We start from the raw sequence: 27,054 nt of genomic DNA, 5'->3' as shown, positions 1-27,054 counted from the left end.
GGGGGCATTAAAATGGAAGTGGAATTTGAATGAGCCTTATTGCACCACTGAAGATGGAAGCAAAGTTTGAGAAAGTAGCCTCATGCTTGGTTCCTAAAGATCTATAGGATGTTTGAAAATATTTCTCTCATATATAAATATATAAGCGTAATTAAAATACTCAAATTAAAATGCAATTCTCGTCTAGTTTTGGTTTAGTATCTGTAGATATTCTCTCATGTGCACCAAAATGCCTCATCACAGTCACGCCTGGCTCTTCATCCCATCTGTCTGTCTTGTTTTCACATTCCTAGTCCTGCCTCTATTCCGGTTTTCCTTGTTTTCCCTTTTGTTCTGTCTTTCTGCCTTGGTTATTGTCATCATCTGTTTCTAGTTTGGGTTCTCATTATGTCCTCTGATTTAAGTTTTGTGTTTGGTGTCTTTGGTTGTAAGTATGTCGCTTGTATGTTTGTTGATATTTGTGCAGTGATGTCAGTAATATGTTACTCAAATCTTGCCACTTTTTTCAGTAATGAGTAATATAAGGAGTTACTATTTCCAGTCCAGTAATCAGATTACTGTGTTACTATTTTTATTTTCATTAGTAAAAATATATATTTTTGCTTTCTTCTTAGCTCAGTTATACTTTTGTGTCTGACCATAGCACTCGACTCCGCATGCGAACATGTGAGAGTGTGAGCGTGTTATACATGTAATTCTTTGCAGTGTTCTCTGTAACGATATGTGGTGGTCTAAAGAAATACCCCTCAAAAACAGGGGGATGAACATTTACCTGATGAAGTTTAATGTTGCATTTTATTCCAGATTAGAAAAGTGCTGGTATGTTAAAGTACTTAAATGCTTGAAATTGTAATTGTAGTATTTAGTTTCACAACAAATAGCTGTCTGACTGACTGAATAATTCGCTTGTATTACGTTTACAAATAGTGCCGTGCAGTGACACAAACGTAATGTCAGGAAATACATTGTTACTGTTAAAAAAATGCACTTCCAATAAAGTGATTATTTAAAAAAACTCATTTTGCTGCTGAATGTAACTACTAAAGTAATGTAATCAGTAACATAACTAAGTTGCTTTTTAAAGGATTAATCAGAAATCTGATTACTTTTTCAAGGTAACTAAGCCATCGCTGTAGTTGTGCCTGGTCCGGTCCTGTTAAGTGCTTACTGTAGTTTGTGTTCCGTTTAGTCATGTCTGTATTGGTTATTGTTCTTTCTATGATGGATTCACAGGTAATGACCTGGACTGTTTTCACAACTCTGTTGATGAATTTGCCCATAGTAAATCTCTACTCTATGCATGTGTCCGTCTCCTCGCTATGCGAGGCCTGCCGCATTACAATCACTATGTTAAAGTGACTTCTGCAGACTCTGCAACTGTGAGTTGTGCTATTTCTCAACTTGCGTTTAATGTCATTCATATGCTTCTTTTAAAATCAAAACTCTCTGGAGAAGAGTTGTATATTTAAATCTTATTTTGTCTAATTAATCTGCACTAATATCTCCCAGAATATTATAAGCCAATATTCTATTATCATTATCTGAGAATAGCTGCACTGATGATACCAATACTGTTCGGCAGCAAATACCTACCATTATGCTGTCTTGGAGTCGTATTGGCAGGAAGGACTTCCTCTTCCTGTAGCGCTGGTTCCAGCTGCCCCATTGGACTGAGGCCAGAGCTGGGCAATGTGGGTAAAGTTGTCAAACTGTTTCGGTGGAAACAATGCCCCCTGGTGGGTAGAGCAGGCATAAGTGGGCTTTGTTTTTTAGTGAGTGGGGCAGGAGGAGGAGTTGGAGGTAGAGGGCCGGGTTTGGAGTGGGTGTCGGTGTGCGAGGTGGCCCCGGGTGAGGTGTGTTGAGGCAAGAGGCCTGCAGAAAAGGGGCAAGAAATGGACCGGGGTGGTCTGTTGCCCCCCGGGATTCGATCAGGTGACGGGGAGCATGTCGAGCAGGTTCCAGACCAGCTCGGTGCCCCCTGCAGGCGAACTGGTGAATAGCTGCCCAGAGGAGACGGACGAACTGTGGTGGGAGCATTGGAGGCGACTTGAGGTTGCCTGCGATCTTCCTCAGAGTCTTCCTCACCACACTCTGGTGCAGTGCCACCACGTGCCTGCATTTGACTAATGTATTCGTCCAGTAGAGGGAGGAGGGGCTTGGTTTGAGACTTTCCAAATTGGTGCTGGAAAGTGAAGGGTTGTATGGGTAACGTTGTTGGACGCTGGTCTTTACTGTAGCGTACTACAATCGGCAAAGACTCTGTAGAACTGGACAGTCCACCTTAAAAAAAAAAGAGCAGAGAGTGGGAAGGAATAGAGTGAGAAGACAAATATACACCCAGTGTTATTAAACTAATTAACCAAATGCATATTAACTTTTGATCTTATCCACAGATGTAGCTACAGTTCAGTATGCTGTGTAATATATAATGCTCTGAATTGTCTTACATTCACCTCTAAAGCTGTACTGGCTGAACACATAGAAAAGCCAAAGCAATGACACAGCAAGTTAAAGCAGAGACAGAGAGGCTGAGAAGAAACAGAAAGGGGAGAGAGAGAGAGAAACGGAGGGGGACGAAAAAGAAAGCAGGAATAGACAGGGAGGGGAGAGAGTGGGGGGGGGGGGGGGAGAGAAGGAGAGCGTGGGGGAGGAAAAAGCACGACACAACGGCGAGACTCGAGAGATAACGGCACACACCTACATAAAACATACTTATTTCTTCACACACAGACCTGCACATGTGGTATCATGATTCAGAAGAGATAAAGGAATTGCCAGAATATAACGGAGAAACAGTAAAAGCCAGACTGAGGAGCTCCGTGGTGCCTGGGCATTTGTTTATATTCTTTGACCGGAACACTGTGCATGTGTGTGTGAAACGTCACTCTAGGATTACGCAACTCTGCATGCCTTAGACCTCAAATGTCAGAAACCTGCTCCTCCCATAGTGTAGTATGCACTCATGGCCACTGGAGGCAACAGTGAGCAGCCATTCTTTGAACTAAGAGTGAGCACACATTTTTACACACCACCATGCTTACAATGACTTTTCTTTCTTGGCCATCTCATGTTTTCTCTTACATTCAATCTCTTGTCTCTCCATTTTGTCACACTATCTTTGATAAGCTGTCTTTGGTTCATGGGGAGTGTTTGTGCAAGCTGGGAGACGTTGAAAACACTTTCTCAATAATCTAATTTCTAAGCATCATTTTCCAAGTTCCCTGCCTGGATGGGGAGTACTGCAATATGGAGTTTGAAGCCTGCGTGGTGGCGATCAAGTTAAACGTGTGTGTGTGTCATAATATATACATGCATATATTATGTGAGACTCTCACCCCCCTTTACCTTCAGCTTTGGTTCGTGCCTCTCTTCCGTCACCCCCTGGTGAGTCTCTGAGTGCTGTGCTTCGGTGTCCCGTGTGTGAGGTGTCACAGGCGCCCTGGCTGCAGCACGGCATGAGTGGGGGCAGGCTGTGAGCCTGGGAAAGGTCTTCTGGAATTGGGGAGAACTCTCCGGAGGAGTGGGCAGAGGAGGCTTCCACCGCGCTGCGCTGTGATGGAGAACCGCCCGGTCGTCTCTTGTTCCGCGCCATCTCTGCGAAGGAAGTGACGCGTGGTGGAGGGGGCGGGCCGGGGGCGGCGCCCTCACTGAGACGGACAGGGCAGCTGAGCATGCGCTCCAGTGAGCCCAGGCGTGGGGGCGGGGTCTTGTCCAGGTTGCGCTCATAGCTACGGGAGCGCAGGCGGCCAGCCCCTAAGGCTCCGCCTACACCGCGAGCTGAAACGGGTGGGGAGGTGTTGACATACACCTGCCCCTCAATCACATGGGTGGAGTCGGTGTTGCTTGTGGAACCGTCCTTTATCTGGTCAGACATCTAAGAAAAAGGGGAATCCAGTTAAAGAGGTAGCCCTAGTTACCAAATCAATTACACTGAGCTGAAGAACATTTTAAACTGTAAAAACCACTGTGCATTCTGTGTCACTTTTCATGAGATAACCAATGACCCAACTAACACAAGGTTACAAAGCTGTGTCCATTCATACTGGACTTTAAGAGACTTGTTCACTATAACATACAAATGAAGAGCGTTTTTTTTTTTTTTTTTTTTGATGTTCAAGACAGATATGCTAAGTACATAATGACTTGAGCACATATGCAGAATGGATTTCCAGAATTATTTATAAGAGTAAGAGAAAGTGAAAGAACTTCCTGACCAAACATTTCCCATAAAACTCCACCTCACTCTTCCCAGGTGGATTTTTGTGGCGTACACATGGACTTTGAGAGGAAGCCGCTATGCCGCGTGAATGCTGCCCAGTAGTGCAGAGAAACCAGTGTGGGATCAATCAACCTCTCCCTTAAGTCTACATAATCACATTTTTTAGTACATGACCAGCTGTGGTGTGCTCTTGTATAGACATCTGTAATCTGCGAAGTTTGTTATATTGGTGTCCGAAAGGGGATTTTACCTGTGTATGCTGTGTGTCCTCTACATGCTCTTCATCATCCTCTTCCTCTTCCTCTTTTGTGAGTCTGAACAGGAAATATTCCGTTGGCTGGGTGGGACTTCCTTTGCTGTGCTCATCAGAGCAGCTGGTGACGGACGACCCTACGGGACTAGGGGAGGACTGTGATGAAAGGTCACAGGTCACCAGTTTGTAGTAGTTCTGGGTTGCCACGACCAGCCGTGCTTGGCTCTGCAGACAGGAACTGAGGTCAGTGGCTGAGGCATCGGAAGATATGAGCCCCTCATGGGTATGGTATGAGTTGCAGTTGGCATCAAGCTCCACAGTGCCACCTTGAGGTTGGGAGGGGCAATGGCAGGAGGAGGAAGGGTCTGCGCATTCCTTGGTGACCAAAGAGAGCTGGGGAGTTTCTATTGGAGAGGTGTGAAGGTCCAGGTAAAAAGCTCCGCCTCCACTACTATATTCAGTCCCACCCATTCCAAGGAGTTCAGACACCGATGAGGTGCAGGACTGATGGGTGGAGCTGTTGAGGTTAAGTGGTGTCTTGGCAGGCACGCCATTGTTTGTCTTGCTGTAAATGGCACTGAAGTTGACCAGCACACCATCCGAGCTGTTGCAGGAGCTGTCGCTGGCGTAACCCAGCGTGCAGTCAGAAAAAGGCTCGGAAAATGTTTCGGAAAACGGCTGGGATGAGCGACAGTGGGAGCCGCAGCACTCTGAGCTGCCCTGACCACCCTGCATCGAGTGGTCTTCATCCTCATCGTCCTCACCCCACTCTTGCTCACCACAGTCCATCGACAGGGTGGAGCCACTGCTCCCATGACGATGCTGGCTGTCCAATCCCTGCTGGCTGTCCAATCCCTGCAAGTCCAGGCCTTCTAGGCGGGCAGAAAAATCACAAGCTCCACCCCTGGTACTGCCCCTGCTCCATGGCACACTCCTGTGGCTGCTGGCAGAACTCCAGGGTTTGTCTAAAGACTCATGCAGGTGGAACGGTCCTGGAGTGAAGTCGAGCTCATGAAGATGGAATGGAGGCAAGTCAGCTCCACCTTCTAAGGTCGAGTTCCCATGCAAGTGGAAGGAGGAATCTTCGAGGTACCCATTCAGGTTGTCTCCATCCTCATCCTCATCGTCCTCATACTCTTCGTCTTCGCCTGTGTTGAGGAGGAAAGGATTGTGTCGGAGCGAGCTTGGCCTGTTGCACGTCTTGGTGGCCAGGCCTCGAGGAGGTGTGGGAGGGGCTTCGGAATTGCTGGACGTGAAGGAGGACGTGTCGCTGGCCATGCCCCCACTCCTCCCCCCTCCCCCTGTCTTCTCCTCTTCCCTCCCTGGTTCGTCCTCGAAGGTGTTGTTGGAGCTGGAGGTCTGGATCAGGCTGCTGTAGACCAGCGCCTCCCGCTGTACGACGTCCCTCTCGGGCAGCGAGGTAGTGCGGCTCAGGCCCAGGTTCTCGGGGCAGCTGAAGGGGCCGCTGGCCCTCCCCAGCGGGCTGCCGCACCGCCGCCGCGACCCAGACACCTGGCAGTGCACCAGTGGGATGTGATGCACTATCAGGGTTTCTCCCGCAAGTTTGGGGGGGCTCTCCATCATCCGGCAAGGGCAAAGGCGGGGCAATAGGGATACTCTATCAGTCACAGGAGGGTCTATGAGACTTTAGTTCATTTGTCTGATCCCCACTGGTGGTCGAGGGGAGTGAGGAGAACAGAAGAAGGCAGTGAAGAGGTCGTATTCCTGGGAAGAAAACATCTGGAAGAAGAACATGAGACAAAGGGACATTAGATAACATTTTTTCCAAATCTTATCCTGTCCTCCTGAAAACCATGAACCTAACCCTTCAGTTCTAATGTCTACCCAAATGCTTCCAGTGACTTTGGGTTGAGGTTATAGATCTGTGCACATTACTGAGATCTGAGGATATGTAAACTCTAAATGCATATGCAAATCTAAAATGCAAGACTCTAATACTATCAGCTACAGATCCACACACTTGGTGTTTCATAATGTCTAAACATACAGAATCTCACATTACTATGCTTTGTGTCTTTTCCAATGGTCCAAGAGGTACAGGGGGGACAGTCTGTTGATCCGGCTCTGAGCTGTTTCATCCCTTTGTGGTGTGACTTTCTGCTCTCTGACTGAGACCAGTAGCAGCTCGGGTTCCTTACCCCCGAAACGGTATGCAGTGCAATAACAGCCACATTTCAGTGTTCTATAAGACATGATGAGTTCCTTCACAAGGGCATAAATGACACTTCCCGTACAGGAAATATTTTAATTTCTAAAAGTTCAGTGTTTAGATGTCACTGAAAGCAACCCAAGCTGGACTACACCTCTCACCCCGAAAGAGACTATTTAAAACGAATGTAGCCCAATTTCCATTCTTTGATTATGTATAATGTTCAAGTCGTTGTTTCCAGGGGTGAGGCTTTCCTCATTGTCATGCTGTTATCTATAACTCTGAACCCTCCCCTTCCTCTCGCTTTTCCATTAGACCCACAGGCCTCTGTCACGAACAGGAAGGAACAGTAATTAGTCTAAGTCACTGTTCAGTATGCGTGTCCAAATGCAGTTGTGGTGTTTTGAAGTTTACTGGGTAAAAACGTGATGGTCTTGACACTTCATTCACTTGTGTAAATATCACAAATCCACATTTGGCATAAAAACGTTAATGTTTAAATGCATTATACTTTATTATGCACATCCATTTTTTTTTATGGCGGGGGGGAAAGTATTTTGACTTCACTAGTCATTAGTAGTCTAATGCCCTAGCACTCATACAGAAGTGTAGATATTATTCAGTCTTCCTGTCACTTGTTCCAAAAGTCAAGCATTTTATATTTTAGTCTTAAAGTACGACACAAACTGTGCTTATTTGCTGTGTTCTGGAAAAAGTCAGTTTTTAAAGTGATGTAAGTGAAGTAATTGAGGGGCAAAAAAGGCCTGTAAATGTCAGAGATTTGCAAGTCTCTCTCTAATGTTCAGAAATGTCCGTTTCTGCTCAGGGAAAACGGGGAATGCGGTACAGTTAACAGCACAACACATCCAGGTGGACAGTTGTAACATTTAATGCTGTAAACACTTCTATTACACTGGACTGCCTATTCCTTTTTTTTTTTTTACAGACAACTAGGTGTGATAGACCGTTATTCAGCTGTCCCGTCCTGATTCGATGTCTAAGTGGAAACGAGTCACTGGAAAACGAAACTGAGGTCGACACCCATCCTGCGATAAAAAAAAAAAAAAAAAACAAAACAAATTCGCCCACTTTACATGGTCATGGGTAAGTCGCTCTGTGCCTGTGTGAACTTCACCTTATTTATTGTTTTTCTATTATGAAAAAATAATTGCCGTTTCTGTTTTATAGCCCTCAGTGTAAATATAAACTACATTCCGACTACCGGAGCTGGCAAAAACACCTCCCAACAGCTGTGGAACAGACAGCTAACAAGTAAAACATCAATGTCGCATCAACAGTGTAATGACAATGTAAAGCAATATCACAGTATGCATTCGGGTTTAGTTTATTCTTATTACTTTTATTGATACATTTTGAACACGATTTACTTTTGGTCTAAGCTTTAACTATGCTAGTAAATCATCCAAACAAGCAAATAACACAGTAGCTGATTAGACCGTATATGTAGGCTATATAACGAACTAGACTGTATGGATATAACGTGTCTCAGTCTAGCTCACGAAACCAATGTGTTCTGTACATTTAAGTTCAATCGTTTAAGTTAAGTCTTTAACTCAATTGTAGCTGTAAGTCTTTATTATCAGTTTTAAAGCATTTGTACTTTTTCGGACGCACCGTTAGAAAACTGAACGTCTGAACATGAAGGGAGTGTCTAAAAAGTTGCGTTACACTGCCAAGCGACAAGTAGCGATCCCCTGAAGCACCTAAAGCCTTTTTTTTTTTTTGTGGATTAAAATTAGCTTGTCATATTGCGTTAAAATAATATAACCAAGCGCTTTTTAAAGCTCTCTAACTTATTCTACATATAAGTTTATTTGTCTCCTATGAAGGCTATTAAATTGAATAATTTCATCTTTTTAAAACTGTTATTGAACAATTTATTAAATATTACAACAGATGTGCAGGCCTCGTATGCACTCGCGGAAGAAGACGCAGGTAGGATGGAAAATTACAGGAGCACCATCAACACAGCCGCAGAAATGACTCACGTCGACCCGGCCATCATAGCAGCCATCATCTCTAGAGCAAGTCGAGCTGGGAACTACTTGGAGCCGAACGGATGGAACAGTCGAGGCGATGTATTTGGGATAATGCAGGTTAGACTGATCAGTATACTTTTTACTCATTTGTTCACATAATATGCTTGTTTAATTATTAGGTCAGTAACTTTATTGGGGGCACTTAAGTGTAACTAATTAATTATAATGATCCTGACTGAGGTTGTTTATTTAATACCACAAAAGAGAGCCATCATGATCTGCAGAATGACCTCAGTACAGAAGAATGAGCCCCGCCTTTGCAGTTATTTGATTTGGTTTGAATTCGACATTCAGCTTTGGTTACATGGGGTGGTGGGCACAAGTTTCCCTACAAGTCTACTATTTATCGTAAACCTAAAATGACTGACATGAAAGCTAAGATGCTTTCACTTTTACTTAGATCTTATCTCTCCATGACTGCTTAACCCCCTCAGCCATTACTCTGCACTTCCCGTATAGCCTGCACTATGGCTGCCACAGTGTGACATAACTCATTTGGAGCTCTGGTTCTACTCCAGATACACGAGATCAACCACCCACGAGGTGCAAAGGACAGTTTGGAACATATGATCCAGGCTTGTGGCATCCTCACTGACTACATCAACATTATGGACATTTCATGGTCTCCTGAACTTCGCTATAAAGGTAGATTCTATTGGGATTATACATGTAATGAATGATACTCTGCTACAGAGATGTAAAATGTGCAGACACTGTAATTTGATCAATACCTGTAACATGGACATTTAACTGAGGTGATTCCAGAACTATATGAGAAGAATCCCTGAAATGATAATCTGTGCTTGTCTGCCAGATTGGAGAACCATTACAAATGACCCTTAAAGCCCTAAGCAGGGAGGGCATGTGCACGTGATTTCACCCTCTGTCTTTTGTAGGTGGAATCGCTGCGTATAACTGCGGCCCTGGAAAAGTCACCTCCATGGACGTGGACCAAAACACCACAGATGGCGACTACGCCAACGACGTGGTGGCAAGAGCCCAGTGGTACAAAAGACAGGGCTACTAGAGACAGACGCTTGCCCCTGCGTCCTGCTCATGCCACATCCTGCTGAGCTCCTGTCCTGCACACACCAGGTCCTGCTGGTTCCCTTGACCCATCCATGCTCACTTTGCCCTTGGCTGTAACACTGTTCTAGCTTTGTACTGAATAAACACATTTTCTTCTTCATTAATGAAGAAAGCTTCTTATTGAAAGCTTCTTATTTTTATGTATGCACGTATGTTTTTGGTGATGCTGCTCGGCTCTTTCCCAGATAGGCCTCATTTCCAACTGTGGTAACAATAGTACCGTCATGGCTTTCAGTCATATAGGCATCATTAAGGAGCTTGCGTGTGCTTTTAACTAATTAAGTAACCTGAAAAATTACATTTACTACTTAACATAAATTACTGCATGCATCTGTGCAAATTATCACTAATTCAGATGCAGGGATTCTGACAACAAGGGTGAGTCATTCATACCAGTGTAATTCTAGTAATTGGTGTAAGTGCACTAGTAATTCATACTACTGCAACTGGAGTGAAAAAGCTAAGAGCTGAAACCAACAGCTAACCAAGCGTGCTGCTTGATTACCGGACTGCATTAACCAGATAATCTGTTCTTGGTCTCGCTTCGGCAGATTACACAGTCGGCTAATGCTAATATGGGTTTATATTTATCTTCGTCTACATATAGGGCCCATAATATATTGGCGTTAATAAAATAAAAAGTAAAGGCTGTTTCTCTCGTGTTTGACAGGGCGATGTGGGCTTGTTACTGTAAGTCACTGTTTAGTATGGGTGTTCAAATCCAGTACAGTTGTTTTGAAGTTTACTGGGTCAAAACTTGGTCTTGACACTTCATTCACTTATGTACATATCACAAATGTACGGTGGCGCTAAAAGCAAATGAAAAACACACTGCAAATATGCTACGCAAATTAATCAAAATGTAGCGCAATGCATATTTGCAGCGCGATAGGCTTTCAGGGCCACCGTACATTTGGGATTTAAAAAGTTAATCTTTAAATGCATTATACTTTCTTATAAACATCCAATTCTTCATGAGGAAAAACATTTTGACTTCAGTGGTCTAATGCCCTAGCACTGATACAGAAGTGTAGATGACAACTATTCAGTCTTCCTGTCACTAATTCCAAAAAGTCATTTTATATTGTAGCACCTGCCTGTTTGATACGAGCGAGTTTTCTTTAATAAAAGAAAATCAAGAGCAATAGCTTCTGCCTCATTCCTCACCGTCGTTACAATATTTTAGTCTCACCAAAGTACAGCATGCGAGTTCATTATAGAAATTGTGTTTATATGCTATGTTCTGGAAAAGGTGTCATTTTTTTATTGTGTAAGAGAAATAAGTGTGGAGTAATTGGTCAATGTCAGAAATATGTAAGTCTTTGTGTAATGTTTATTAATGTCCGTTCCTGCTCAGGGAACACTAATGTGACAGGATCGAACAGCTGAATAACGGTCCAGAGTCACTGGAAAACGAAACTGAGGTCGACGCCCATCCTGCGATACATTTTTTTTAATCGCAGGATTATATTTTTATCGCAGGATGGGCGTCTACCTAAGTTTCGTAAATGTTACTGTCCACTTTACATCGACATGGGTAAGTCGCTCTCTGCCTGTGTGAACTTCAGCTTATTTGTTGTGTTTTTCTATTATTAAAAAGTAAATGCTGTTTCTGTTTTACAGCACTCAGTGTAAACATAAACGACATTCCGACTACCGGAGCTGGCGCACACACCTCCAGACAGCTGGGGAACAGACAGCTAACAAGTAAAACGTCAAGGTCGCATCAACAATGTAACCACAATGTATTCGGGTTTTAGAAAAAAACTCAGTCTAACACCGCTTTAGTTTATTATTATTATTATTATTATTATTATTATTATTATTATTATTATTATTATTATTATTCTCCTTATTACGACTATTGTGTTTGTTGTTTTATTTTGAGCACGATTTACTTTTGGTCTAAGCTTTCACTAGTAAATTGGCTAAACAAGCAAATAACACAGTACAGTAGCTGATTAGACCGTATATAGCGTGTATTTCACGAAACCACGAAACTGTTGATTATCAACTTTAAACTATTTGCATTTTTCGGACGCACCGTTAGAAAGCTGAACGTCTGAATGTGAAGGGAGCGTCTAAAAAGTTACGTTACACTGCCAAGCGGCAAGTACCGAACGGCGGTCTTGAAGCACTTCACGCCTTTTTGTTTGTTTTGCTTTATTTATGAAAATAAGCTCATCATATAACATGTTCATATAACATATAACCAAGCACTTTTTAAAGCTCTCCAACTTAATCTACATATTATTATTTTGTCTCCTAAGAAGGCTATTAAATTAAATAATTTCATATTTTTTTAAACTGTTATTTAGTCATTTATTAAATACTGGAACAGATGTGCAGGCCTCGTATGCACTCGCGGAAGAAGATGCAGGTAGGATGGAAAATTACAGGCGCTCCATCAACAAAGCCGCGGAAGAGACTCACATCGACCCGGCCATCATAGCAGCCATCATCTCTAGAGAGACCCGAGCTGGGAACTACTTAGGGCGGTACGGCTGGAACAGTCAGAACATTGCATTTGGGATAATGCAGGTTAGACTGATCAGTATATTTTTAAATATTTGTTCACGTAATACGCTGGTATCATTATTAGGTCAGTAACTTGAGGGCATTTAAGTGTAACTAATTATTTGTAAAGTAAGAGCGATGTTCAGAGCTGTAGTAATTACAGCGGAATAAAGTTGATCAGTCACAGCATGAAAATCTGGGAAAGAGTAGTGGAAGCTAGGCTTAGAGGAGAGGTAGAGATCTGTGAGCAGCAGTATGGTTTCATGCCAGCTAAGTGCACCACAGATGCTATGTTTGCTTTGAGAGTGTTAATGGAGAAGTATAGGGAAGGACAGAAGGAATTACATTGTGTGTTTGTTGACTTAGAGAAAGCTTATGATAGAGTACCAAGACAGGAGCTGTGGAATTGTATGAGGAAGTCAGGAGTAGCAGAAAAGTGTGTGAGGGTGGTGCAGGATATGTATGCAAACAGTGTGACAGCAGTGAGATGTGCGGTAAGAATGACAGATGGGTTTAAAGTGGGGGTAGGACTACATCAGGGATCAGCCCTGAGTCCCTTCCTGTTCGCAATTGTCATGGACAGACTGACAGACGAGGTTAGGCAGGAGTCCCCTTGGACTATGATGTTTGCTGATGACATTGTGATCTGTAGTAAGAGTAGGGAGCAGGTGGAGGTGAGCTTGGAAAGATGGAGATATGCTATGGAGAGCAGGGGAATGAAAGTGAGCAGGAGTAAAACAGAGTACATGTGTGTGAATGAGAGGGCAGATGGTGGACAGGTCCAGTTACAAGGAGTTGATTTGGTGAAGGTTGACGAGTTTACCTACTTAGGGTCGAGGGTAAAGAGTAATGGAGGAAGTGAAAGAGAGGTAAAGAAGAGAGTACAGGCAGGGTGATGTGGATGGCTTAAGTGTCTGGTGTGATCTGTAATAGAAGGGTGTTAGATAGCATGAAAGGAAAGATCTATAGGACAGTAGTGAGACCTGCTATGTTGTATGGACTGGAGACAGTGGCACTGACAAAGAGACAGGTGAGGGAGATGGAGGTGTCTGAGATGAAAAGAGATTGAGATGGTTTGGACATGTACAGAGGAGGGAGGAGAGGTATATTGGTAGGAGGGTCTTGAGGATGGAACTTCCAGGCAAGAGGAGGAGAGGTAGACCTAAGAGGAGGTTTATGGATGCAGTGGAAGAGGATATGAGAGTGGCTGGTGTGTCAGTGGAGGACACTCAGGACAGGGCCAGATGGATGAGTTTGATCCGCTGTGGCAACCCCTAAACGGGAATAGCTGAAAGAAGAAGTTGTTCCTGACTGAGGTTGTTTACTTAATATCACAAAAGAAAGCCATCATTATCTACATAATGACAGTACAGAAGAATGAGCCCCGCCTTTGCAGTTATTTGATTGGCTACAGGAAAATGGTTGGTTTGCATTTGACATTCAGTCCTGGCAACATGAGGTGGTGGGCACAAGTTTCTTTACAAGTCCACTATTTATTGTAAACCTAAAATGACTGAAATGAAAGCTGAGAAGCTGCTTTCACTTTTACTTAGATCTTGTATCTCCATGACTGCCCAGCCCCCGACCCATGACTCTTCTCATATAGCCTGCACTATACGGCTGCCACAGTGTGACATAATTCATGTGGAGCTCTCGTACTACTCCAGGTCCACAAGGTCAACAACCCACGAGGTGCAAAGGACAGTTTGGAACATATGATCCAGGCTTGTGGCATCCTCACTGACTACATCAACATTATGGACGTCTCATGGTCTCCTGAACTTCGCTATAAAGGTAGATTTTATTAGGATTATACATGTATTGAATGATAGTCTTCTACAGAGTGGTAAACTGTCCAAACACTGTAATTTGATTAATACTTGAACAATAACATGGACATTTAAGAAGTTAACTGAGGTGATTCCAGAACTATGTGAGAAGAATCCCTGAAATGCTCATCTGTGCTTATCTGCAAGATTATAGAACCATTGCGAATAACCCTTAAAGCCCTAAGCAGGGAGGGCATGTGCACGTGATTTCACACCCAGTCTTTTGTAGGTGGAATCGCTGCGTATAACTGCGGCCCTAGAAAAGTCACCTCCACAAACGTAGACCGAAACACAGAGGGGGGCGACTACGCCAACGACGTGGTGGCAAGAGCCCAGTGGTACAAAAGCAAGGGCTACTAGAGACAGATGTTTGCTCCTGAGTCCCGCTCACTCCCCATCCTCCTGGGCTCCTGTCCTGCTCACGTCACGTCCTGCTGGTCCCCGTGACCCACTCATGCTCACTTTGACCTTGGTTGTAACACTGCTCTAAGTGTATACTGAATAAACATATTTCCGTCATTGATGGCCTTTTAAAGCCTTGTTTTTATTTATGTATTTATTTGTTATGTATTTATTTATGCATTTACTTATGTATGTATTTATGTTCTCAGTGGAGCTGCTCGGCTCTTTCCCAAACAGCTCTCATATCCATCTCTGGAAACAATAGTCCCCTCATCATGGCGTTCAGTTATATAGGCATCAGTATGAAACTTGTGAGTGCTTTTAACTAAAAATTCGTTTACCACTTAACATAAATTACTGCATGTATCTGAGCAAATATCACTGGATAAGATGCAGGGGTTCTGACAAATAGGGTGAGTCATTCATACTAGTGTAATAGTATACTAGCAATTAATATTAGTGCAATCAGAGTGAAAAAGCTAAGAGCTGAAACCTACAGCTAAAATCACACGCAAGGTCAAGCAACATAATCTCCACCCCTAAAGGAACAGAAACATCTCAATTCTGAGCATGTGTAACTGATGAGATGAGCTCATGTGGATCTCAGAAAATCTTTAGGTAGTAGTACTGTGTCCCGAGAACCCAAACTGAGATGTCTCACCTAAAGCTTTCAGTGTATATTTTTCTAAGCAGTAAATTTATTATATATAACAAATAGAGGCAATGAAAACTGCCTTTTATAGTATCTATAATTTTTGAAATTAAGTATGCAAATAAGTGAAAAATGCAAAAAGAAAAAAAAAACAAGATTGCCAGTCACACAACACACATCTCTTTTTGGGTAAACAAGGAGATGGTTTAACATGGTTAATCCACATGAGCAGGGTTAAGCACAATCTACTGTATGAATCTCCACCCGCCACCCCCCCTTCAGCCTAAGCTTGGAGTGGGTGTGAAACTGTATCTTCCTGATGTTGAATCAGCACCACCACCACCAGCAATTCACTACATGCTTTTAACTCTGCTATGGATCATATTAACTCTACTGAGGTTCTCACCTTTGAGAATGTAGTTCTAATACAGTATGTGCTGATGATGTGTGCACTGTCACAACTGCAGGTAACAGAGACAGGCATGAGATGCATTAGAAACTTCCAGAAAGTGCAGACTAGTGTTGTCAAAAAAATCGATATATCGATATGTATCGATACTGAACATTCTGAAACTGTACAATACTCTTTTCTCCAATATCGATTCTTTTTACATAAAATGCGCTTTCGTTTGACCCACCCAAGCTTCCGTAATGCACAGAACAGTTTGTAATGCTAAAATGGCAGCTAAAGCAAACGCAGTGTGTTCGCAGCAGAACTGCTGTGTGAAAATACTTTGGATTCAGATCAGATACAGATGGAAAACCAAAGGACATGAACAAGCCAGTTTGCAAGCGGTGCTTTCGGAACATTTCAACGAAGGGCGCTAAAGCCTGGTTTATACTTGATGCGCCGCGAGCAGCGCGAGTGTCCGCGCGGTGAAAATGATGTAATCGCGGTGGCCTCGCGCGCTGTCGATTCACGAGGTCGTGCACCTCTCAAATTTTGTAAGTTAGCGCGTGCCGCGCATGAACAAAGTCATGTTTGCAGGGTTCATACATCTTAACAAGGTAGAATTCAAGCACTTGTACTTCACTTTCAAGGTCCATTTAAATATTTCCCAGCACGTTAAACTTTAGTTAAATATTTATACATATACTCGAAATTATTCGCTTTTTTATCACATTATTTAATGGTTGTTTATTTTCAAAACGCCCAATCTTAACGTCTTCACGTTCTCTCGTCCTGTAATTACAAGAGGCTCGTATTTTGTTAACGTAATCCAAGAGAATTGTTCAGTCAGACAGCTATTTGTTGTGAAATGAAATACAGTTGCACGTTCAAGCATTTTCAAGTACTTTACCCTAAATTCCAGCACTTTTCAAACCTGAAACACAAAGCAACATTAAAATTGGTCAGGTAAATGTTCCTTCCCCTGTTATTGAGGGGTGTTTCTTTATACTACCACATATCGTTTCGGACAACACTGCAAAGAATGTGAGACAAGGGAAGTATAAACGCTTCCGCCGTTTGAGCAGGGTCACGCGAGGTGTGCGGACTTGCAAGCTATGGTCACTCGCAAAAGTACAAACCTAGCTTAACACAATGAATCTGGCCAAACACCTGAAGGACCAGCATGCAGATTTGTACAAAACATTCCAAGAGGTTGGTGATTATTCCCATTTCTAGTATTACTACAGCATACAAGATTATGTGTCCGATTATGGTATCCTACCAAATGTTTGTCATTTTCTTGGTTTAAGAACCATAAGTGCGACAGCATACAGGGAGAAAAAAAGTGATCGTACTACAACGGATCAATCATCTATGAATACTGAACTCTACTCTAATACTGAAGTTTTAGTTACTTAAAGACTTAAAGTTACTTAAAGTTGTTTAAAGTATACTTAAAATACACTTTTTGCACTAGCCTTTTTTGACTTCTAAATGTGAATTCCAGAGTGCACTACTATTTATGTTAATTTATATTAATGTGCAATTATTTATTTTTCTGTTTTAATGTGGTAGGGACTACTCCTTTTATTTATTTGTCATTTGTGAAACAAAATACAATAGTCATTTGTTTGTTTATAAAAAATAAATAAAAAGGCTTTAAAACGGAAATGAGCACAGTATCTGACTTTGGTATCAAAAATGGTATCGAATTTCAATATTTTTTAAAGTATCGTATCGAAGTTGTAATTCTTAGTATCGTGACAACACTAGTGCAGACAGCACAAAAATTGCTCTTTGTTTTCTGACTGTGAAACAGGATGGAACAACTTTAGGGTTCATACTTATTACCTCATAACCATGGGGTTTATACTTATGACCTCTCAACCTTATGTCTTATACTTGTATAATATAGATACAAGTACAAATACAGATCTCTATCATATGGGTTCCATCATAATCCAACCTCCACACTAATGTCCCGTTTGCAGGGCCCAGGTTTGAGTTATAAAACAGAGAAAATCTGAAAGCTAAAAACATGAAATAAGAGTCACTGGTCAGGCAAGAGTGAAGATCAAACAATGTACACATGAGAAGCTTGACAGCCTTCTCCTGAGGCCATGGCTGATTGTTCTGCAGCCAAATGGATGCTAATGTTCTGGACGCTAATGTACTCATGAAACTCTCCTGGCCCTTCCTACTCAATTCATCACCCCATGTCGTAACAGATCAGGATTAGCAAGGCTAAGCCCTCCCTGTTCTTATGACAAACACATCAGAATAATCTCAGATTTTTTCCATCCACATTATTTGCTGTTAAGAAATACATCGAAGCAGGTCGGACTTCTGTGGACCTCAGGACAATAGCACCCTCTAAAGGTCACATGAAACATGAATTGGCTAAGGATAAGACAGGCTACTGTGAGTTTGCCTGTGGCGGTAGCCCCACACTGCCTGTCTGGCCAGGGTGTTGTGTTATACACACCGAAATGCCCCCTTGTTAGATGCTTGTTTTCCTGATTAGATGTTAATTTCCTTTAGTCCACAGCATCTAGCTGCACTGTCCCACCAACTGCACTATGTGTAGCAGACAGGCTATAAAAAGCAACACTCTGGCTACAGAAATATGGAAAAAAATACAAGGTGTTACACAGGATAGCAGTGAGTAGGTTCTTAACCCATGGATACTGTTTATCTACGTTTTGTGTTTATCTGAGTGTGTCCTAGAGTGTTGACACCCAAGAACAACTGCAAACTATTAGCAAACTGGCCTTCACTGCTGAACTGTATGTTTATATATTCTAATAATTGTCTGATTGGTTTGGTAGCTGACAGTAACAATTATGGTACCCCACATGTATTAGAGAGATGATGTGAAAATGTGTTTTAGAAATGCATCAGACTTGATGTGAACATTCCACTATGTTGAACAATCGCTCTTGTGTATGTCTCTGAAAAATAATTTTTTTTTCTCCAGAAGCCTTTGTTCTAACAGTCATGAAGCTACTATTATTAAATCAATAATGATATTGAATGATATATAACAATAATATAATGCTCACAAGGCATTGATTCTTACAACTTCATTGCAGAACAGTAATATAAGAGCATAAAGTAACGGGACCCTCTAACAGATCCACTGGCACCAGCAGTTCACATGGACTAGTTCAGGGCTTCTCAACTGGTCTCAGCCAGACCCACATTTTCTCATGGTCATTAAGGTGCGACCCACTTTTATACAATACAAATCAAACAAATTTAGTTTTGAAAAATATCCTTCAAAGACACAACATACATATGCATCCAAAATGTCTTTTTTTCCAAAACAAAAGATGAGTACAAAACCAGTACTCATTATTATTAATTATTATTAATACTAATTATTAGTATTTTATTTTAGTTTTTACAAGCTGTCCGTGACCCCCCACAGAATGTGTCCGTGACCCACTTTTTGGGTCGCGACCCACCAGTTGAAAATCACTGGTCTAGAACCTCCGCTGACTATATGTGGGAGAAGAGCACGCAGACAGAACTCCACCTCTGTGTCCTCTGACTGCACTGGTGGATGGGGCCTCGTCTGTGGGATGCAAGCATATCCTGTTTCTGCCCAACAGCGAAAGTGTGATGTAGTAACAGTGGAGCTCTGAGACGTCTGCAGAAAACTGAGAGCATCTGTGTAAGAGGAGACGAGACTCGGTCTGGATGCCCCGGCAGAGTTCAGCCTGCTCATCTCCTCTCACTGCTCAGCACCCTACTGTCAACAGCAGTTTATCTCTGTTAGAGCCCTAAACCTCAGTCCAACCCTCTCTGGCCTCATTATATGGTGCATTGATCTTACAGATGCGTTTTGACCACAGCTCAGCTGTGTGGATGCTGGGTATGCTGTCCTCCTGCTGATGAATGTGATTCATGTCATGGACCATTCCAGAACAAGGTTGTTGGTTCTGGGTGCTGAGGAGGTAGCCAGGCTGTTCTTCTGGGTTTATGTGCATGACAGCATTGTTATTGGGTTTTTGTGCATATCAGTGTTGTTACTGGATTTATGCAAATCAGTGACAAATCAACCAGGGGGCGACCCAATCAGACCCTCCACTTGTTCAAATTGACAATTAGGCTGATAATTAAGTAGATAATTACATTGATCATTAAGAGCTGGGAAGTCACTAAACTGTGTAGGCCTCTAGGGCAGCACAGTAGTTTGAGATACCGGCTGTCTGCACCTGGACCCTCAAAGAATAAATACACTGAAATCTACTAAAATGTGGGTTACTGTGTCAACCAATGACTACTTAAGCTCCCTGAAAAAGAACCAGAGCTCAGAGCCATGTCATCGGTGGTCTGTTTTTCAGAGAGATTAATAAAGATTCATAGTGTTATGGATACTTACAGAAGCACCCTGCTCAGACTTTAAACACCAGCTCGGTTTAGGCTGGGAGCAATGACTGTGTCCCACAATAAGACACACATATGGTAGAGACCCAACCATCTTGAAGTCACACACACACACACACACACACACACACACACACACACACACACATACCAAAATTTAGCAATTCCTAGTCCTGACACGTCATATGTTAAAGGACGTTAAAAGACAGATTCCATTCATGACAGACAAGAAAACCTGAGATACAGCACTGCTACTTCCACTCGTTAAAGCCTCATATGTCACACTAAACGAATCTTGCTTTAGTTTAGTCTAAAGAGACTCAAGTTTTGAGCCAGACAGGAAAGTATGTCCGTTATGTAACGGGTGAATAAGCTGTGCACAGAGCGGCTGGCCAGAAAGCCACGCCTCCCTTCGGCTTTATCTAGCACCGACATGCACTCGCCCGCATCTCTGCGGCTGCACGGTGACGGTATACCACACACATCCGTCCGATTAGCCAAAGCCTGCTACTCCATTAGCGGACTGCATTAACCGGATAATCTGTTCTTGGTCTCGCTTCGGCAGATCACGCAGTCGGCTTACGCCAATACGGGTTTATATCGATCTTTGACGTCTATATATAGGGCGTGTTTGTATTAGCGCTTTTAAAATATATATAAACAACGGCTGTTGCTCTCGTTTTGACAGGTCGATGCGGGCTTGTTGGGCTAAATGTAAGTCCAAAGCATATTCACAAACCTCTATGCGCACTGTCTGGCGTGACCGAACGGCAGGCCGTGCTTTCTCACAACGCAAACGCACCGCAGTACATTTGACATTACAGCAGCCCAGCCCGCTCGGCCTATGGCGCTGTGCATCCAAAAACGCGCAGCGCACATTACCACAAGCAGGAAAATCAAACGCAGCGACATCGAAACGCACCAAAAATAAAGCAGAACCCGCAAACGAAGCATTTGTGCGCAGCTCGTGAGCCCGTTGCTCATCAGCTCAATGGACTATTGACGGTAAACAGCTAAACTGCCGTCACCAGGCCTCGCTTGGCTGGTGTCTTGACGACTGTTATCTGTAGGCTATATGACACCGATAAACGTTGGACAACCAGAACCAAAGATGCTGAAATGAACTGATCATTCCTAAATGAATACGGAATGCCTAATGATTACAAAAACTTAAACAGGCGCGTTATGGTGGCACATCATGTCATCGTGGGTGTAAGTCAGCTCCATCATGAATTATCATGAATCATGAATGATTAATAAAATCATTTGCTTCAGCGACAATCTCATGACATAATCACCAGGACACAATAATGTCATTTAAACATAAAAATCGCAGTACCAGGAATAACACTGGTGTAAATTGTGCGCAATGTTACGATCTTTGCACACGTACATACGCACGGTGACTTATAGCGACGTCCTTTGTGTCTATAAACGTTAAACACCGAAAATATTTTACTTACATCGTCGGCGTGTAGTATTGTCGCTATTCCCATTTGAGGGATCAGGATAAAATCGCAATTTGGTTTTGGATTGCCAGCTTCAACGCAGAGTCGGACACAACAACGACGCCTGTGACGGTCAGGAAGGCGAGTTCGGTCCCGTTTGGGCTATGAATCACGGCTGCGTATGTCCCAGAGCAAACGGAGAAGTGTGCGGAAAGAATTAGTGCTTCTATTTCCAGGAGCGATTGTTAGGCTGCATGCATGTTGGACCAGCCCGGGTGATGGGGTGGGTCCCTGTTTGTTCACAGTCCGGGGGATGGGGTGGGTGACGGGTTCCGACACAGCCCCGGGGTTGGGGTGGACGGGGTTGGTGCTGCGGTCTCTTACAGGCTTGCTCTTTGTTCCTTGCACGGGGAAAAAGTTTCCACAGAGTAGGTCTGAGGTCAAAATCAAACGGATTCACAATAAAAGTTCGGTAAAAAGAAAAGCTAATGTAAGACTTTTTTCCTCTGCAATTGCAGTGCACGGACGCATTCCTCTAAAAATCCCTAATTTATTATTCATGTGTACATGTATAACCTATTATGACAATGTTTGTAATGCTGAATGCAGATTGTGGGAATTTACGCAAAAATAACTGAACTGGAATTGATCACGTGACCATTATTTGGGTTAGGGAGGAGAATATGCTTCTGTTACTTACATAAGCCCAGTTATTATTATACTATGTATAGCTAATAGGTCATATTTGTGCATGTCGTGAGCTGCGTGACAAGCTTACACTTTCAATCTATGTTTTTATCAAAATTAAAAATCTTTATTTTGTACGTGCCTGTGACTGGTTTGACATTAATGCTTCATTATCATTAATGTCAAACTTGCTATTATTAACTTGATTTCTTGTGTTGAGATGGTCAAAGGTGATCACTGCAAGTTAAACCAAAACTGTAATTAATATAATATACACCCACAAGCTACTTTGAAGGGGTGACCTTTCATTGAGTGACCTTTCACCTTTTCATAGGTGACCTTCACCTGTACGGTAGACAAAACATGCTTCCTCAACCCTGGAGGAGGGAAAGGGAGGAGTTAATGTATCTTAATAATATTACATTTAAGCCCTCAGACAAGAAAGAACAGATTAGCTTAATGAAGACTAAACTAAGAAAGAAAGAAAATACTGAATTTAATACAATATGATATGTTCCTGGTATGTAATTCAGCACTGTCTGTCTGTCTGCCTATCTGTGTGTCTAATCTAATCTAATCTAATCTAATCTAAATGATTGTGACCCCACACAACCATGTGAACACACACACCATTTTGTTACGAAGATGTCTAATGTGGAGCAAGTCTTTCTGATCTCCCAGACAGCAGGGGTATGATGGGTGGCCTCACTGGTATGTGTGTATGGTGGATCTGCAGATGCACATGATCACTCATATTCGTAGAATGAGAAGACCTCATACAGACTGCATGGAAGGATCTCCTCATCCTGTCGTGTGGATGTATCTCCTCATCAGTGGCAGCTCGTCAGTGGGGGTGCTCAGCCCCGTCGACAGGGGGGGACAACCGGGTCTGTTGTCCCGGGCCCTAGGGCCAGGGGGGCCCATCAAAGAGCCCAGCGATTTATTTTTTATTTAAAGTCTATAATTTTTAAATAATCTTGAAATCTTTCATTAATATAAAATTATGTACTCATAATAAGCTCAATGGCTCAAATATATATGTTTTTTACCTATCTGCATATTTTCCATTAAGTGCATACACCCTCGCCTCCCACTGGAAAATGGTTTGATCCAGCACCGACCGTAGCCGGCTTGTACTGGCTCAACAGCGGGAAATACAGTGGTGGATAGTTAAAGTAAATACAGAAATCTGGAGCGCAGAAAAGAAAGGAAAAACATTTACCTGACGAATTTTAAAGTTGCATTGTGTTCCAGGTTTGAAAAGTGCTGGAATTTAGGCTAAAGTACTTGAAAATGCTTGAAATTGTAACTACTTCGTTTCACAACAAATAGCTGTCTGACTGAACAGTTCTCGTGAAGACGTTAGGATTGGGCGTTTTGAAAATAAACAACCATTAAATAATGTGATAAAAAGCTAATTATTTCGAATCATTTCGAGTATATGTATAAATATTTAACTTAATTAAGTTTAACGTGGTGGAAAATATTGAAATGGACCTTTAAAGTGACGTACACGTGCTTGAATTCCACCTTGTAAAGGTGTATGAACCCTACAAACATGACTTTGTTCATGGCGCTGAAGCGCGGCGCGCGCGAAGTTACAAAATTCGAGAGGTGCACGACCTCGCGACCGACAGCGCGCGAGGCCCTCGCGTACGGGCGGAGCCACTGCGATTACGTCATTTTCGCGCGAACCCTCGCGCCGCTGGCGACGCGTCAAGTATAAACCAGTCAGCTGTCAGAAACAGCTTTGATGTGTGGCTATATTATATACTATATGACCTAACAGAAGGATTGTCTGGTACAGAGGAAATTCAAATGACGTGCGCGGGAGGGGGGGGCACATGAAACTTTCTTGTCCCGGGCCCCAGCAAGACTGTCAACGGGCCTGGGGGTGCTGCTCCTATCTAATTATCCAGAGAAAAAATGCTACTTAGACACAAACTTATGTAAATTATATATTGCAAAAGTATTATGAAGCTAGTAATACTGGCCATTGTATTTCATTTTTATCCTCACAAACCTCATTCGGTTGAAGAGAAAAATACTATATATATATATATATATATATATATATATATATATATATATATATACTATAGCTATAACTGAATGCTTAATTAATTTTTTATTAATGTTGCTTTACATTGTGCACATGTACACCTGTTATTAAAAGTTTTTAGTTCTTAAACAAAAACCGATATGTGAATGGTTGTAAAAGATTGTACCTATGTTAATTGGAAAGTGCCACTGGGTTCTTGAAAGGCACTATATAAATTTAAGTGTAATTAATTCATTTATTCATTCATGCTAATATCACAAACACCCAAGGGCAACTTTGAAAGGGTGATCACATTTTTATTGGGGATGTTTACCTGTACAGAAGATTAAACATGCTTCCTTAGCATTCCAGCAAAAATGTTTATCTCTATCACCTGACAGTCACCTGATAGTAAATTAGCTTAAAAATCTGGAAACTGAGAAAGAAAGAAGAAATAAAGAAAGAATGAAAGGAAGAAAGGAAGTGTCACGTTGGGCCGGTTCCAGCCATCGGGAGATGCCTACATGTAGACACAACCACACCACACCACACCAAACACTCCCTCACTCACAGTCCCCACCTACCCTCTCATCTGCACACACCTGTTCCCTATTTCTCTCTGTTTATATGTACTGTTTATATGTACCCGTCGTCCAGTGCTACACCTAAAGGGCCACAACAAGCCTACAAAGACTGGACACCTCATAGTGTTTTCTACATTAGACAGAGGTGTCAATTCCAGGTGCAGCGATTAAAAGTCCTCACCAGGATTTTGCTCAGGCTTCCTGGATTGTGTTGATTCCACTAATTTTACCTGGATTGCTAATTAGAAAATCTAGCAAGCTTGAGCAAAATCCTGGTGAGGACTTTTAATCTATGATGCTGGAATTGACACCACTAGTTTTTGGATCGTGTTTTTGTTGGCTGTTTGTTCTATCTGGTTTCGACCCTTCACCTGTCCTGACTACGTTTTTAATAAAGTTTTCCTGTGTCTGCAAACGTCTGCTTGTGCAGTCATGTCTGACCCATCACAGCATGGACCTGTTTTTGTAGTGCCATTGCACCTTTTGTACATTTTTCTAATCAACTGGGTGGCAGCATCTGTGGTTTAGTCATTACATTTGTTAAATGTACTTGGACTAAGACCAGACCTACCAGCCCTGACTTCATTTGAAGATGTTTGAGAAACATCATTCCTAAGAGGTTTCAACTCAACTTTAATCGCATAAATAACAACAGGTCAGAATAAACTGCTTTTTAAAGGCCTAAAATTTAAAATGAATTTAAGTCCATTAATGACACTAAAGATTTTTTCATCAGATGTTTAAGACTACATGCTTACTTTAATAAAAATGGCCAAGATGCGCAAAATATACACCATGATATCAGTGAGAACCTTGACTTTTCTAAATATAATTCAACGAAATCTTCCTGGACAACTCCTACAGGGGAATTTCAAGCATTAGATTTTTATATTAATAATATTAATAAATATATATTAATATATTAATAATACATGTGAAAGACAAATTAATAACATTACATTTAACAAACCTACTAGAAAACTTAATCTACCTAAGGATGAATGCTTGGCCCTTAAAAAATTTAAACAAAAGGAGTGGCATTGTTATTATACAAGCTGATAAAGGTGAAGCTGTTGTTGTCTGGAGACCTTTATAAGAAGGAAGCAATCAACAAGGTTTATGACACTACTTTTTATAGACAGAACAACTCTGATATCACTCCACACATACGGTATTCTATTCAGGCCGCTATTAATCATGCCATTTCAGCAGGAGACCTCCCCGATTCTGCATGCAATCGCTGTAGATGTTTTCTCACTGTAGATGTTTTTAAGGAAAATCATCCTGGACGTGCCATTGTATCTGCTTGTTCTTGCCATACAGAAATTATATCCTAGTTTTTGGATGACCTTTTTTAACCTGTTGTTTAATCCTTACGTACATATGTTAAACTCTTGATTATACATTTAATATAGCACATCCTGGCATGAAGATAACCTTCTTGGATATTTCTGAGAATTTTACTAATACTTGTTTAAATACCACCATCCATTATAAACCTACAGACTCAGACAATACAATTCTTCCTGTTCCAAGGCCTGCAAAAACTCAATTACTCACTCGCAACTACTCAGACTCAGGGGCGATTTTAGGATCTGGTCTTTAGGGGTGCCCAGCCCCCAGTGCTCACAGAGGCACAATACCAAAGTATTGCACAGGTGCAGAGCAAGTTTTTTGCATAATATAATAATTAAAAAATGTGTTGAGCCAGGGGGTGTTGAGCAACCTCACGGTGGTGCTCTAGCACCACTAAAAATACCCTAGCCTTGCCCCTGCTCAGACTTAAGCACATTTAGTGACAATGAAGGCTTTCTCCAGAAAATCATTGAAATGTGTGAACATTTTCAAAACTGGTTTCCTGAGGAAGTCATAGATGCTGCTTTTGCTTGTGTTTTACCTGTTCAGAGAGTGTATGCACTGACCTATGAACAATCTACTGAGACAACACGAATCCCTTTGGTGCTGACTCATCATCACACAAACAAAACAGTGGCTAATAATATACTTAAACACTTCAGGATCCTCCAGGATGAGGCTACAGAGTGCATCCCCTTTTTTAAGGATCATCCACTAATTTCTTATATACGAGACAAGAATAACATGCTCGTCAATAATGATTTAATTAACCATCCAGATTCTAACTGTAGTACTGTAGCCTGCAACCAATCTAGATGCTACTGTAGCCTGTAAATGTATTAACACAACCACTAAAATAACTGGTAGAAAAATTGTCATCATTCATTCATCCTTATGCACCACTGCAGGAGGTCTCTGATGCATTACTTGCAAGAGATTTAATCAGCATTAGCTTTGGGATGTG

General features: G+C 42.1%; 3 protein-coding genes across 8 annotated transcripts in view; 2 read left to right on the top strand and 1 right to left on the bottom strand.

The window, feature by feature from the left end:
* The window catches only part of rusc2 (RUN and SH3 domain containing 2), a 31,989-nt gene extending 10,158 nt beyond the window's left edge, over positions 1–21,831 (bottom strand). For both annotated transcript variants that reach the window (XM_076998864.1, XM_076998865.1), the window contains exons 1-4: positions 21,438–21,831; positions 4,470–6,212; positions 3,346–3,874; positions 1,594–2,280 (exon numbers count right to left, since the gene is read on the bottom strand). In XM_076998864.1, the coding sequence (XP_076854979.1) occupies positions 1,594–2,280; positions 3,346–3,874; positions 4,470–6,056 (2,803 nt within the window). In that variant the 5' untranslated portion in view covers positions 6,057–6,212; positions 21,438–21,831. The remainder of the gene's footprint in view (positions 1–1,593; positions 2,281–3,345; positions 3,875–4,469; positions 6,213–21,437) is intronic.
* On the top strand, positions 6,527–10,938 carry LOC143509949 (lysozyme g-like). 2 transcript variants are annotated; one of them, XM_076998870.1, is made up of 6 exons: positions 6,527–6,641; positions 7,589–7,746; positions 7,831–7,941; positions 8,560–8,759; positions 9,221–9,347; positions 9,599–10,938. In XM_076998870.1, exons 2-6 carry the CDS (start codon positions 7,737–7,739, stop codon positions 9,727–9,729), a joined length of 579 nt encoding a protein of 192 aa, XP_076854985.1. In that variant the 5' UTR covers positions 6,527–6,641; positions 7,589–7,736; the 3' UTR covers positions 9,730–10,938. The 2 variants fall into 2 exon arrangements, with proteins under 2 accessions (XP_076854985.1, XP_076854986.1); XM_076998871.1 differs by having other exon boundaries at positions 6,533–6,641; positions 7,831–7,914.
* LOC143509948 (lysozyme g-like) lies at positions 11,181–14,660 on the top strand. 4 transcript variants are annotated; one of them, XM_076998866.1, is made up of 5 exons: positions 11,181–11,328; positions 11,415–11,498; positions 12,110–12,332; positions 13,976–14,102; positions 14,367–14,660. In XM_076998866.1, the coding sequence occupies exons 1-5, from the start codon at positions 11,300–11,302 to the stop codon at positions 14,495–14,497; spliced, it is 594 nt and encodes a 197-aa protein (XP_076854981.1). In that variant the 5' UTR covers positions 11,181–11,299; the 3' UTR covers positions 14,498–14,660. The 4 variants fall into 4 exon arrangements, with proteins under 4 accessions (XP_076854981.1, XP_076854982.1, XP_076854983.1 ...); XM_076998867.1 differs by having other exon boundaries at positions 11,190–11,328; positions 11,415–11,511; XM_076998868.1 differs by having other exon boundaries at positions 11,190–11,328; positions 11,415–11,525; positions 12,133–12,332.
* Positions 21,832–27,054: the final 5,223 nt, after the last annotated feature.

Source organism: Brachyhypopomus gauderio, chromosome 3 (genome assembly GCF_052324685.1).
Source record: "Brachyhypopomus gauderio isolate BG-103 chromosome 3, BGAUD_0.2, whole genome shotgun sequence".
NCBI classification, from domain to species: domain Eukaryota; kingdom Metazoa; phylum Chordata; class Actinopteri; order Gymnotiformes; family Hypopomidae; genus Brachyhypopomus; species Brachyhypopomus gauderio.
The sequence above is the reverse complement of the archived record's forward strand: the minus strand, read 5'-3'. Positions and strand labels throughout refer to the sequence as shown.

Bases quoted from the DNA above. Each gene is read 5' to 3' on its own strand.
- LOC143509949 (XM_076998870.1), top strand. The intron at 8,760-9,220 runs GTTAGACTGATC...GTTCTACTCCAG, and splicing joins ATGTATTTGGGATAATGCAG to ATACACGAGATCAACCACCC. The intron at 9,348-9,598 runs GTAGATTCTATT...TGTCTTTTGTAG, and splicing joins TCCTGAACTTCGCTATAAAG to GTGGAATCGCTGCGTATAAC.
- LOC143509948 (XM_076998866.1), top strand. From the start codon at position 11,300: ATGTTACTGTCCACTTTACATCGACATGG. The intron at 11,499-12,109 runs GTAAAACGTCAA...ACTGTTATTTAG, and splicing joins GGGGAACAGACAGCTAACAA to TCATTTATTAAATACTGGAA. The intron at 14,103-14,366 runs GTAGATTTTATT...AGTCTTTTGTAG, and splicing joins TCCTGAACTTCGCTATAAAG to GTGGAATCGCTGCGTATAAC.